Genomic DNA, 14,733 nt, shown 5'->3' on the forward strand with positions numbered 1-14,733 from the left:
TACCTGCTACAACTGTCATATGCCCGACTCCCTCTTTCCCAATCAGAATCGCCTCTGAGGGCTCAACTCATCTCATCTGGTCTCCCTAAAGGATTGAACAAACTTGGCTTTTGGAATCCCGCAACCCTTGATTTAAATCTCAACTCTCCTACTTCCTAGTGGTGTGGCCTTAAATAAGCTATTTGATTGTGCCGGACCTGACTGTCCTCATCTCAGAATTATTACAAGAATTAAATGAGATCATTTTTGTCTTGTACCTAAAAGGCACTCACTCAATGTTAAGCTTCTTTGTTTCCCGCTGAAAAATGCTGAATTGCCAGGCACTCTTGGACTCCCCACCCTTTTCCGTGTAGCTTTTTTTAAAAAAATTTAAGAGATTTTACTTATTTATTTTTAGAGAGAGGGGAAGGGAGGGATAGAAGGAGAGAAACATCCATGTGTGGTTGCCTCTCACGTGCTCCCCAGCTGGGCACCTGGCCTGCAACCCAGGCATGCGCCAAGAATCGAACCAGCGGCCCTTTGGTTTGCAGGCTGGTACTCCATCCACTGAGCCACACCAGCCAGGGCTAATTTTATTTATTTATTTTTAGAGAGCGGGGAAGAAGGGACAAAGAGGAGGAGAGAAACTTTGATGTGGAAGAGGAACATTGACTGGTTGTCTCTCACCCACTCCCAGCTGGGGACCTGGCCCGCAACCCAGGCATGTGCCCTGACTAGGAATCAAACCGGTGACCTTTTGGTTTGCAGGCCAACACTTAATCCACTGAGCCACACCAGCCAGGGCCCATTTAGCTTCTTAAAACTTCCCTTGAGTCCTTTCTCTCCCACACTCCTCTGATGGTAAATGCTCCCGAGACTTCCCCTGAGCCCCACAGGTCTGCTTCCCCCAAGAGAACGCCTCTGGGAGTCTCACTCCTCCCGTTCCCATGGTGGGAGGAGGGTCAGGAAGGCAGGGAGGGGTCAGGGGCTTCAGGACTAAGAAAGAAAGAGGAGCTGGCATGCTCTGGGCGTATCCAGACGGGTGACATCATTGGCAGGGCTGAAACTCTCACGGCTCAGGGCTGGAGGCTGAGTTACTAGAGCAAGTTAAAGCCTTTTCATTCGTTGATGAAACAAATATTGATTACATCTCACTAGGTCCTGTTCCAAACACTATGCAAGAAGTTTAAGGTACAGCAATGAGGAAGAACAAGGTCTCTAATATTTGCAGACTTTGGAATTTACGTGAGTCATTATTATACTAAATGTAGGGGAATGTTGGGGGGGAAGATGAAATAGATAAAAGATAAACAAAATATGGCCTGACTGGTGTGGCTCAGTTGGTTGGAGCGATGTCCCATAGCCAAAGGGTTGAAGGTTTGATCCCTAGTCTGAGTGCGAATGATTCCCAGTCTGGGCGCATGCAGGAGGCAACCAATCAATGCTTCTCTCTCTCCTCCTCTTCCTCTCTAAAAGCAATGAAAAATGTCCCCGAGTAAGGATTAAAAAAAAGATAGATAAAATATAATGATAGTGCAACCAGGAAAATAAAACTACCTTTCTTGCTGACAGATCAGAACCCACCCAACCAAAGACTGATATAGGTGAAGACCTGGAAGACAAGGAGCCAGCTCGCAAAGCCCAGCGCAGGGTTGCTCACCCCAGCACTACTGGCAGTCGCCGGCAGATTATTCTTTGTAGTGAGGCTGTCCTGTGCATTGGCGGAAGTTCAGCAGCATCGATGGAACTCTGCCCGCGGGATGCCAGTAGCACCCAACCTCCCCAGTTGAAATGACCATAAATGTCTCCAGACATTGTCAAGCACGCCTGGAGGGCAGAACCGCTTGATTGAGAACCGCTGGGCTCAGGCAAAAGCACTTCTGGCAGAAGAAACAGTGCCCCCAGCCTGCTTGGCCTCATCAGTTCCCGCTGTCCTTCCTTCTGGGTGAATTCTGCCAACTGTGACAAGTGGCAACAGATCTTAGAGAAGAAAGGGGTAAACCGGCAAGTGGGAATACTTTTCTGGTTCAACGCTCCAGTCATGGGCTGCCGTTCTTCCCCACTCGCTTCCCGAAACTGGGGCCAGACAGCCTCAGACCGCAGCAGGACCCGCGGGCAGGCAGGCAGGCAGGCAGGCAGCACAGGTCTGGGCTCTGGGCCGCTCTTCCCTGAAGGGGACTCTCCTGCTGTCCACCAAACTCCGAAAAGGGCCAGGCAGCCACATTCCTATCATTCAAGACCAGGTTTTTCATTGCTTTTAGCAGCTATGTTCACTATAAAAATAAACGCAAACAATTCTACCTCAATTTTTTATCCTGCAAACTTACCATCTCTAAATATCATCAGCTTCCCAAAAATAGGTTAATGAAATTAACCACAAAGAGAAACGATTGAGCCAGTATCACTTGAACTGAGTATGTTTTGATTACATTTTAAGAAATTCCCCCATCCTCATTGCGGAGAGTATATACAACACTGTATGGGACAGAGCGGGGTGTCAGGAAAGAGTTTAGATAACAGGGTACTGTTTGGGCAATGCCAGTCTCTTTTTTCATTTTTAAAATAGTGATAAAAATGCGTAACATAAAATTTACTATCCTAACTATTTCCGAGTGTATGGCTCAGTAGTGTTAAGTACAGGGTGGGGCAAAAGTAGGTTTACAGTTGTGCGTATGCAAGACAGAGTTTATTCTTGTATTATTGTATTATTTTCCATACAAACTGTAAACCTACCTTTGCCCCACCCTGTATATTTGCATTGTTAAGCAACAAATCTCCAGAACTTTTCCATTTGGCAAATTGTAAACTGTACCCATTAAATAATGGGAGTGAGTGCTGGACTTTTTTCTCCACATCCATGTCAACACTTGTTATTCTCTTTTTTATTACAGTCATCCTAGTAGATGCAAAGTGGTATCTCAGTGCAGTTTTCATTTGCAGTGTCGTAATGACTAATGATGCTGAACATCTTTCTTGTGTGTTTATTGGCTGTTTCTATATCTTCTTTGGAAAAAAGGTCTGTTCCAATCCTTTGCCCAGTTTTAACTGCCTTATTAGTCTTTTTACTGTTGAGTTATAAAAGTTCTTTATATACCTCATAGTCAATGGGTTGTCGTTTACAGCACAAACGTTCTTAAATTTTAAGGTAGTCCAACATCTCTGTTTTGTCGCTTGTGCTTACGGTGTTGTGCCATTGCCCGATCCAAGGTCACATTTTACTGCTTTACCAAGATTTACTCCTCAGTTGTCTTTTGAGAGTTCTAGTGTTAGCTCTTACACTTAGGTCTATGTTCCCCGTCTTCTGAAAGTCTTACCTATTTGGTAGTGCTTTCTGAGGGAAATATTCACGGCACCATCCAAAAACAATCCGACTATTGTATTTAAAACAAAATGTGTGATGTGTACTCTTCAGCATTCTGTTCTAGGCTGAGAGCAGTATTTGAAATGAGCCAGTGCTCTCTCTGTAGGACAAATAAATGCTTTCATAAGTACGTCACTTTTGAATGGAGTAAAGTTTATGACCTATTTACTTATGAACCAGCCCAAACAGCTTGCCTCCATAGCGTGAGGGAAGAAGAAAGACTCTATTGTGAGAATCAGAAAAAAAATCCAATCACTAATTTGGTCTAAACAAGGAAGCTTAAGAGTCTTCTGCGGCCTTCAAAAACTACTTTCTCTTTGCTGGAGGAAGATGAATAAAAACTGTTTTTTAATATCTTGTGACCTGGAAATATTCAATGTAAATATAATAGGCCCTGTATTTATGTTTTTCCTCTAAAGCAGAGGGAAGATGGCATCACGTAACAACACAAACTCCATTTCAACGCTGTTTCAGGGGGTCCCCACCATCACCCACACATTAGGCGATTTGCTAAAATGATTCGCAGGACTCAACATATAGTTGTACTCATGGCTCAGGTTTATTACAGCAAAGGGTACATGACAAGACCAGCAAGGGAAAACAACAGGCACAGTCTGAGGAAATTCACGCACAGGCTTCATAGCCTCTCTCCCTCCCAGCCTAGGAGCATGTGTCTCTTCCCAATGGGGAAAAATGCAGCCACGCGTGTGCAATGCTTCTGCCTAGCAGAGCCCAATAGAGACTCAGAACCAAGATTTTTATTGGGGGCTGGTCACATAAGCAGCCTCTGCCTAGCAGCTACCGAAATCCCAAGTCCCAGGAGGAAATCAGACATTTGAAGTAAATCCTACGGTTTGTACAATCTCTATGACCTGCACAGAGAGGCCGTGGCACGCACTCAAGCTCTAATTTGACATTTACTTACAGAAACACTCAGGTTTGTCATCATTTCAATGAGTTGAAGTTTATCCTATCTATGAAATTTATCCTATTTATGAACAAATCAGTATATCACAGCAGTAGTTATGTTATATTATATTATGTGTAGAATATATTATACTATACTATACTGTGTGTGCACTAGGAAGAAATATAGTAAGCCAGGCCTCAGGGGATGATAGTCTACTAGAGATCAAGTGAGAACTAACAAGGGCAGAACATGTACAAGGCCATAAGAAATCTAGAAAGTGATTCGGGAGCTCAGAGAGAAAAGGTTTTCATGCCTGGAAGTTCAGTTCTTCAGACATGTAGGAGTCACGGTGAATTCAACAAGAGTCCAAAGAAGGTAAAATGGCTTTACAAGCATTCAAGTTTTCCCTAAATCTCACATCTTGTTACTTGAAATGAGTAACAGAAGATGTCCCAAGTGGAAAACAGCAATCACACAGAGAAATCTATTAGTAATAAGCATCTTTAGGTCAACAGGACCACTAAGAGCCAGTAACACAAAGTGAGGAGTGGAAATCAGTGGCACGTTTGCTTGATAGGACAGAGGGGAGGTGCAGGAAGGACACACATCTTCCTCTACACCCTCGCCAACAATAGCAAGGAGGGTGCAGGCTGCAGGAAGGCCATGCGTGCACCACGGCCACTTCTGGTTCTGAACAGCCTCTGCAGGGCCAACAGTGCACTACGCAGACTCTGCTTTTCTCCACGGAAACAACCCCATTCCCAGTCTCAGGGAAAACGCTCCCCAACAGATCACAGCCTCCCTCTTGAGCAATGCTGTAATTCAGGGTTGCCTTCCTGGTGAAGGGTTCAGAAAATGAATCAGAGATATCACCCCAAATGCCATAGACACAAAGACACACCAGAGCCTTCGAAAACTTTTTTTAAAATGTAAAGAAACAGCCTTGGCTGGCGTGGCTCTCTGGACTGAGTACCTGCATGTGAACCCAAAAGTCACCGGTTCAATTCCGAGTCAGGGCACATGCCTGGGTTGTGGGCCAGGTCCCCAGTGGGGGGCACGCAAGAGACAACCACGTATTGATTTTTTCCCTCTCCCTCTTTCTCCCTCCCTTCTCCTTTCAGAAAAAAAAAATGTAAATAAATTTTTAAAAGTAAAGAAACATACCCTACTGCATTCATTACAGGAAGGGCCCCAGTTTGACACACGGAACCAAAGTTTACAAAGTAAATGGTATTTTTAATATTAACCTCGTTTTTCTTAGAATTTGTTTTTGAATGTTTTTGTTTTTTCATTCGTGTCGATGTTATATGGGGTTTCAAAAGTCAGTTATCACCAAGTCTGTTGCAAAACAGAGTCCCATTGCCTCCCTTTCCCCATCCTTTCCCTGTGTGCTAATGACATCTCCAAGGTCCCTTTCCTCTTGTCTTCCTGGGCTTTCAGGAGAAAATAATGTACATATTCTGACACTATCATTACTTGAAAGCCATTTTCTCATGATTTAGAAGAGAAATGGAAGATAAATTAGACGGCGAATATTTTCCCTGTAGTGAACGAAACATTTAAAATCATTCCTCCAGCCACACTCAAGTTTGGGGTTACAAACAATCCCAATACTGCATCACTTGAGCACTTGAAGGACTCACTGTGATGTCCGTCTCGAGCGTTGGGAGCAGTCTCGGAATCCTATGTTTCCCTCCGTCTTTGCCTTTTTCTTTTTTCCCCACGTGTCCTGTCTACTCCCAAGACAGGCCTGAGCAGAGGGGAGAAGGGTGCGGGGAGCATTTTTGGGCTGGCTCAGGATACTGAGTCTGAGGACTCTTCCACAGGTTGGAGATGGGCAGGGAGAAGAGCCACTTCCTTTGCTATTCTTTTGCCTTCCAAAGCCCAACAACAAAGCTCTAGAGTTAAAGCTCTAGAGTTGATTAAGAAGAAAATGGCCCTTAAATGTGAAATACAGGCGGCTCATTCAGCACTGCTAAGTGAACCAAATGTGAAAGAGTGAAACGCTTGCCTCAGGAAAACAAGCTTTTTCTCCATCCACAAATTTCCTTGGCTATCACTTCACAAACATAAATAAGCTTGAACTATGGTCACGTCTGAAATTTGACCTAATTGTACCTTTACAACTATGTGCTGGCTAATTACTAACTAGAAATTTGAACGTATCAGAACGAAAACAAACATCAGACAGAAGGAGTACTATGGGGTGAGAACCAAAACCTCCAGCAAGTTCCTTTTAACCAGTGGTGAATGAAACCATTATTTCAAGTATTTACCTTAATCAAAATTAAGCCCTGGGTGACAGTTTAGTCCCACAAATATATTGCTGGTCCCCTTGACAGTGTGGCGTTTGCATTAGACTGGGTGAGTGCATGGAATTAAAAAGTAAAAACTTTTATGCTCAGGGTAAATCATTCAGCTTACATAATGAGCATGAATGCAAGAAAAAAAATGTTTCTCGAAATATCAAGCCTTCCCCATAAGATGAGTGCAAAGTATATTCATTAAAACAGAACAATGAAAGCTCTGGCTGGGTAGCTTGTTGGAGCATTGTCCCAGTGCACCAAAGTGGCAGGTTCAATTCCTGGTCAGGGCACATATGAGAAGCACCCAATGAATGCCTAAATAAGTGGAACAATGAATAGATGTTTTTCTCTCTCTCCCCTCTCTCTCCCCCTTCCCCCCTCTTTCTAAATCAATTTTTAAAAAACAGGACAATGAAGAGAACAGAATCTCTTTTCCTGCTGAAATCAAAGATTCTGAACTTTATCTTTAAATTAATACAAATCAGTTATACTCACTACATGGCCTAATTTTAACTGTCATTGATTTGGTAGTTAACCATAAGCAAGCCACATTTTTCCACCTTATATTTGTGAACAGACATTTTGCCTCGACTTAGAACTTTGCTTTTTTTTTTTTTAAGATTGTATTTATTTTATTTTTAGACAGGAGAAGAGAAAGAGAAAGAGAGAGGGAGAAACATCCATGTGTGGTTGCCTCCTACACACCCCCAACTGGGGACCTGGCCTGCCACCCAGGCATGTGCCCTGACGGGGCATTGATCCAGCAACCCCTTTGGTTCGCAGGCCGGTGCACTCAATCCACTGAGCCACACCAGCCAGGGCTCGACTTTGAACTGTCTTTAGGCCACCTGGATATAACGTCATTGATCCATTACACAGGCCACTACTGGGCTGGGATCCAGCACTGCACTTAAGACAAAAGCTGCTGACTCAGTAGCCCAGGCACCTGCTACTTCACTGGCCGGGTGGGTGGTCCTTCCTATTGTACTACTACTGTTTTGATTTTTTATTTTGGTCCAAGAGGTGACACAGGTGATAAGACTGATGAAGACATTTTTTAGTGCTCCTACTCCCTTTCTTCCCCACTGAAGCAACTGCTTTTAAAGCTTGATTTCTAGCCAAGTAATTTTTCTTAGGACTCCAACTACCACATCATAGAACAGACTACACCATACTTGTCTCTTCAGATGAGTCGAAAGCACTCTGTATGGTACAAAACATTCTCTCCAAACCCCCTGAAGTTATTCAAATGGAACTATGCTGAAAAAGTTACAGATAGACTGGATTGAGATTCATAGTTTTATCATAAGGGGAAATGGTCATAAGAAACAGAAAAAAAGTGTAAATGTTAAGCAGGGAGTATTATCTCAGGACAGAGAAAAATAGTACAAGTATACTGAGGTCAGAAATAAGCCAAGGAAGGAAAGGTAGGAAATAGCACTCTAAAAAGTATAAAGAGCTGAAGAAATGCAAGATAGTATGATATGCAAATTTTATATTCCCTACAGTTGGGTGTTCATGGAAGGCATGCAAGAAGTGTTCAATATAAAAAGAAGGCAGCGCTAGGTACAAATAACCACAAAAGGAAAAGATCAGAGTGCAATATAAAGGGTAACTGAGCTACACTGACTGGGATGTGAGTCCACTGCTGTCCTTGGTATGGGTCAGGCACCACTAGGATCAGGGCCTGTGACCCCTACTCCTACATCCCCCCTGGAGAGGTTGAGAGGTGTTGAGGCAATGTTTCAATATTGAATAAAGGGTTAAAAAGGAGAATATCTTAGGAGGCACTCAAATACCTTTTGATTAATGATCCCCAGAGCATGCTGTGACGTGGGCCATTCCTTCATCTTGCCTAGATCAAGCAATCTCAAGAATGAGGAAACTTGAGGAATCTCTACTTTTTGGAGGTGATGTAGGAAGCCAAGCCAATGGAAAGGCCTGAAATAATAATGTAATGAGATATTATAATGAGATAATATAACTTAGGCACAGTTTAAATATATTGAAATGATTGATATAGTAACACAAGTATTTCAGCATAAAAGGAAGTAAAAGACTTCTTGGTCACTAGCAGGATCATTCTAGTAACAAGCGTGCTTCAGCTCATTAATCCGGTAACAATGCAGGCACTATTCCTGCCATTTCGAATCTATTAAATATATTTAATATTAACATTTGCATGTGCCATTTGCATATGGCTATCTTACCAGCTGCTATCAATTCCGGAAGGTCAACAGGAATTAAATTGACGCTACAGGAATATAAAGATGACTTTTAATTTCCAAATCTGATTGAAATTTGGAAATTCTCAATTCTGTTTCACATACTATTTCCAATTATCCTTCCCAGCTGGCCGATACGTCAAAAGAGGTTCCTGCTATTCCCACCAGCAATGGGAATACAGGGCTCAACGAGCTGCGCGTTCAGGGGCCACAAAGGCGAATACAAGGCCTGCGTACGGAGAACCAGCACGCACAACCACCTGGCATTCCCACACTGGCAGAGGACAGAGCCTACAAGAGGGGACCCCAAAAAACACGGAATTTATAAAAAATTGTGTATTTATTCTTCCATGTTTAAACTTCAGTCACCTTCAAAGTACTCTCCATTTGATGCAATACACCTATCGAGACCTTTTTTCCACTGCTCAGAACAGTTTTTGAACTCGTCAATTTGGAGGGCTTTTAGTGCTTCTGCCAGTTTGTTCCACTTCTTCCACATCAGCAAAATGTTTCCCTTTGAGGACTTTTTTCATCAGGAAAACAAAAATCACTTGGGGCAAGATTGGGTGAATAGGGAGGGTGAGGCACGGGGGTCATGCCGGTTTTGGTCAGAAACTGCTCAGCGCTCAGCACAATGTGGGCAGGTGGACTCGTAAACCACCCATTGCGAAATGGGCAAACGCATTCCAAGAATCTTCAAAAAAATTCAATGACAAATGCAGCCTCTCACAACAATGCCAGCTGGTACACTGATATAGATGGGTTCCCAGAACACTCACTTAGCGGGGGAAGTCTGTAGTACAAGGGGCCTGCCCCCCAGAAAATAATTCCAGTTCTTTGGGGGTCCCCCCTTGTACTTACTAAGTATCTCCCACTGGCACTGAAGAAATGGAAGCTACATACGAGCTGGGAAACAACAACACACGAGGGTTCCCAGTCACTATTTTCTTTTGCATGCCTTCTACTCAGTGTCAGGTAGACTATTGCAGGTTTTGTTCCTTGTGCTAGCTATCGAAGCTTTGTCCCTTGGCTTCAGAGCCACTCTTGTTGACTTGACTCTTTTGTGGGGCACAGACTGCAGATTGCCAGCTGATACTGCTCTAAGAGTTAACAGTTTTCTCTCTCTCTCTCTCTCTCTCTCTCTCTCACACACACACACACACACACACACTCTCTCTCTCTCTCTCTCAGAGATACACACAATACATGCTACACACATGGACATACCACATACATGCCACCCATGCCTCCACATGCATGCATGCTGACACACCCCACACACGAGCATATACATACTCACAGACACACAGGTACACATGAATATACATGTATACTCAGAGATACCATACACCACCCCCTGCGCACTGGCACTAGATACACTTAAACTGTCATTCCATGCTATCGGGGAGGAAAAGAAAGCAGGACAACATTTTTTAACTTGGAATTTTAATTATGTACATAAATAGCAACATGAGAACAAGAAGTTCTAAGGCTTGTACATTATCTCTAGGTGAAAAGATTTCAGATTAGTCCCTTTGTAGTATGGCGTCACCCAAGATAACAAAGAGGCCTGGTACATATTTCCTGAAGAAGAAAGCCAGTTTACTACATTCAATACTGACTTCTCTTCCATTTTTCGGTAGAAATACTGTTTATTGTGTGGAGTTTCCAATGTTTACCTATAACTAAAAGAAAAAAAATAAGTAAACTGTGCCAGAAAAATAAAAACAACTCTAACATTCTGCATTTTGAAAATGGTTTAGTTTTACAGAGAGAAATCATAACAAATATTCGTATTACCATTATATGACCATGGGGATCATAAGGAACAAGAGAAAAGTGTAATTATTCTCATTGTATAGGCAGGCAAACTAAATACCAGAAAGGTTTTGTGTTTCATCAGCACTACATTCAGATTCTCCACTGGCTGTGTATTGAGCATAATTACATGGATGAATGGATTTATAAATAAAAAAGTAAATGCCTAAAATGCACAGCAACACCGCATCTCTCCCTTTTCAACTGAACAATCCTATTTCCGTCTGTCTGCTGGAGGAGAACACGATTACATCACTGGCAGTCTGACATCTCCCTTTCCTCACATCACCCATCATTCTTTTCTGGAATGAGATACCCGGCAACCCAAGGACACACCAAAGAGAAACCGGCTCTTCTCCATATTGCTTTTTCCTAATATATAAAGAATCTATTTAGCAATTAAAGGTTTATAAATATTTTAGAGCCCAATGACTGCTCATTTGATTTTTAAGATAAAACCAACAATTCTTAAATTAAACATGTACATCACTAGCTTACCTTTTCTATTTCAGTTTATTAATCTCTTTTGGATTTCTCTAAGAATTCAACAGATTTACTGCATAGCTCAAAACTACAAACTAGAAACAGCCTGTATTAATGAGGATTCAATAGATCATGGTAGTCCATACTAGGAAATTATTATGTAGCTAAAGGAGGAATAAGATAGATCTGTAAATATCAATAGGGAAAGATGTACACAATACATTAAATGAAAAAAGGCAAGTTCATTAATTCAAGACAGTTAAACATAGCTCTGTCTATGTAGCATTCTTACCAAAAAATTGAACCTAAATCTGATTAAGACTTCAGATCCATCAGTTTATGGGAAGTGCAGAGAAGAGAAGGTCTAAGAGATAAACAGAATGACACTGAATGGATGCACTCAGCCAGGGCCACAACGTAAGTAAACCCAGGTTTTCAACAAATAAATGGCAAGGGGAAAATGAGGGAGAAGGAACTATTACCGTTTAAAAGGGACTTAAGAGACCTATCAGTCAAATGCAATGGGCTGATGTTCTGTAGATTCTGATTCAAACAAATCAAGTGTATAAAGTTATTAGTTATTAATGAGACAGCCAGGGAAATCTGCATACTGTCTGGATATTAGATGATATTAAGGAATTAGTGTTAATTTCTTTAGCTGTGATAATATAATTGCAATATGCGCCCTCATGGAGCTTTCAGTACTCTTGTAGAAAAATACAAGGAGTATGATCTCCTATCAAAAAACCAAAAGCATGTATGGATGCACAGTTATACATAGAAAAAAAGTCTAGAATGATATAACAAAAACATTAACAGAAAGTTCCTCTGAGAAAAAAACAGAAGACAAAACAAGCTTTAAAAATATTTACCTAGGCCCTGACCAGTGTGGCTCACTTGGTTGGGTGTCATCCCATAAAGCAAAAAGTCGCTGGTTCTATTCCTGGTTGGGGCACATGCCTGGGTTGCGGGCTGGTCCCCAGTTGTGGATGGCCCGTGAGAGGCAACTGACTGATGTACCTCTCGCACACCGATGTTTCTCTCCCTCTCTTTCTCCCTCCCTTCCCCTCTCTCTAAAAATAAATACATAAAATCTTAAATATTTATCTCAAAAAACTGCTTTACAACAAATATGCATCCCTTGTATATTTAAAAATACATCTCCAGTAAAGCTCTCAAAAACAAAGGATGAAATCAAGGTTGTGTATATCCTAAATTGAACTCTGGCCCAGAACACTTTTGGAAAATGAAATAGATATTTACATAGTTTCCCTTTACTCCATGTCTCATTGTCCCTCTGGAGAAACAGAACCATATTCAATGTAAAGTCTCTGGAGGACAGGCGTGTCTTCCTCGCTGCTCAACCTCTAGTCTCTCTTGTAATAGCACACCGGATGCACATCTGGCCCCACTCACCAGAGATGCCAATTCTGGGATGGGACCTAGGCCTCTGCCTTTTAACCAGCTCCCCAAGTAATTTGTTTGTATAACGAGATTTGAGAACTGCTGCCTTAGGGTTACTATATGAAGAGCTGTGATGTGAAAGAGGATCTGGATTTGTTTTCTATGATCCCTAATGCGGGATCAGGACCATTGTGTTGAAGTTACAAGGAGATACATTTTTCCTTAGTATAAGGAATAGCTTCCTAAAAATCAGAACTATCCAAAGACAGGGCTGCCCTACGGGGTGCGCTTTCTATCAGTGGAGGTAAAAAGTGGGAACACACGCGTGAGGCTGGGAGTTGAGCCAGATGACCCTTCTCAAATTCAAAGATTCTATGATTTGCTGGGTCTCCAACAATATGGAGACAGCCGGAGAGAGAAAGACCTCAAACCTGAGGCTTTCATGAATTTTAAACAGCCACCATAATCTACAATAACTGTCACACTGATATAAAAATCTTTTATTATAAAAGAAAATTCATATTCATTATGAAAATTTAAAGATACAGAAAGTTATGTAAAAGAAAAAATATAAAAATCATCTATAATTCTACTATGACAAGATATGTACAGTACGCCCTGGCTGGTGTGGCTCAGTAGTTTAAGTGCTGGCCTGTGAACCAAAGGGTCATCTGTTCGATTCCCAGTCACAGCACATGCCTGGGTTGTGGGCCAGGTCCCCAGGTGGGGGCATGCGAAGGCAACCACACATGGACGTTTCTCTCCCTCTCTTTCTCCCTCCCTTCCCCTCTTTCTAAAAATAATAAACAAAACCTTTAAAAAAAAGATATACACAGTAGTCCCCCTTATTCGCAGGGGATATGTTCCTAGACCCCCCAGTGGATGCCTAAGATTATGGATAGTACCGAAACCTATGTATCCTATGTTTTTTCCTAGACATGCATATCTATGATAAAGTTCAATTTATAAATTAGGTATATAATAAGAGATTAACAACAACAATAAAATAGAACAATTAGAACAATATACTGTAATAAAAGTTGTGTGACTGTGGTCTCTCAAAAAGGCGCAGCATGAAACACAGGACAAAGGCATGATTCACGTCCTGGGTGGGACAGAGCAGGACGGTGCAAGATGTCATCATGCTACTCAGAACATGTAATTTAAAACTTGTAAATTGTTTATTTCTGGAATTTTCCATTTAATATTTTTGGACCACAGTTTACCACAAGTAAATGAAACCACGGAAATTGAAGTTGTGGATTAGGGGGAACCACTTAAATATTTTGTTGTATTTCCTGGTCTTTATCCTCTCTAAAAATGTATCATACTATCTTTGATTTCCTCCATTTAACAATAATTGTGTACATGTTCCCATGCAATTAAATATTATTAAAACATAATAACATTCCTCTTTATGGACAGACCATGATAAGTCATTTTCTTGCAGTTAAATATTTAGATTGTTTCCAAATTAAATGTAGTTTAATTACCTATGGTCTAAAATCACAAGTGCTACTCTATAACTTTTAATATGTACATAAAATAATATTAATATAACTGGTGTTTTGTACTTAGCAGGCACTCAATGAGTAAATATTTAACAAATGAATGAAAATAAATGGTGAACTGAGTATAAGATCAGAAGAAATCAAACTGATTTTCTGACTTCATCTCATATCATCCTAAATTTCTCCAGCCTCAGGTTACTCGATCTTTAAAGAAAGAATGATTATACCTATGAATTCCCTATGTCAATTACAGTATCTCTATCTAATCTTGAATTTCTCTACAACAGTCATACAGTCAACAAATGTTTAATGAATGACTATTAGATGAGTACAAGTATACTTACTATAGTGAAGCTTGAAAAAAATAAACTTAAGAAATAATGGCATTTTTCAATTGTTTCCAATTGTAAATCACAACTATTGAGTTCTAACTTGTCTAAAAAACCCAGGTACACCTCAGAAACAACCATAATTATGTAAGTCATGGCATTTAAACCCATAAATTAAAGATGGAACAAAATATCATCCTGACCCTATGTTTCCACATAAAGTTGAAACTGTTATAATTAGTTTACAGAATTAAATTTAATTAATTAAAGACAGCTCATTTTAGCTGGTGCTAACAATGCTAAAAATAACCACACAGTTTTTTATTCCTTACCTGATTAAAATGGGCAGAACATGGAGCATTCTACTTATTTCCGGGTGAATTCTTCACATTTCCGGGCTTATAAAA

At 41.1% G+C, this 14,733-nt stretch overlaps 1 protein-coding gene across 3 annotated transcripts in view; it reads right to left on the minus strand.

Annotated features, from left to right (window-relative positions):
* The window catches only part of APOO (apolipoprotein O), a 275,320-nt gene that overhangs the window by 211,387 nt on the left and 49,200 nt on the right, over positions 1-14,733 (minus strand). For 2 of the 3 annotated variants that reach the window (XM_054581154.1, XM_054581150.1), the window contains 2 exons: positions 14,659-14,724; positions 10,220-10,466 (listed from right to left, as the gene is read on the minus strand). In XM_054581154.1, coding sequence (XP_054437129.1) covers positions 14,689-14,724 — 36 coding nt within the window. In that variant the 3' untranslated portion in view covers positions 10,220-10,466; positions 14,659-14,688. Of the gene's footprint in view, positions 1-10,210; positions 10,467-14,658; positions 14,725-14,733 lie in introns of those variants that run through there. The other variant, XM_054581151.1, reaches the window with a different exon arrangement.

The sequence above is a fragment of the Pteronotus mesoamericanus genome, unplaced genomic scaffold (genome assembly GCF_021234165.1).
Source record: "Pteronotus mesoamericanus isolate MK-2021 breed Mesoamerican mustached bat unplaced genomic scaffold, CSHL_Meso_final contig_65, whole genome shotgun sequence".
Classification (NCBI taxonomy): Eukaryota; Metazoa; Chordata; class Mammalia; order Chiroptera; family Mormoopidae; genus Pteronotus; species Pteronotus mesoamericanus.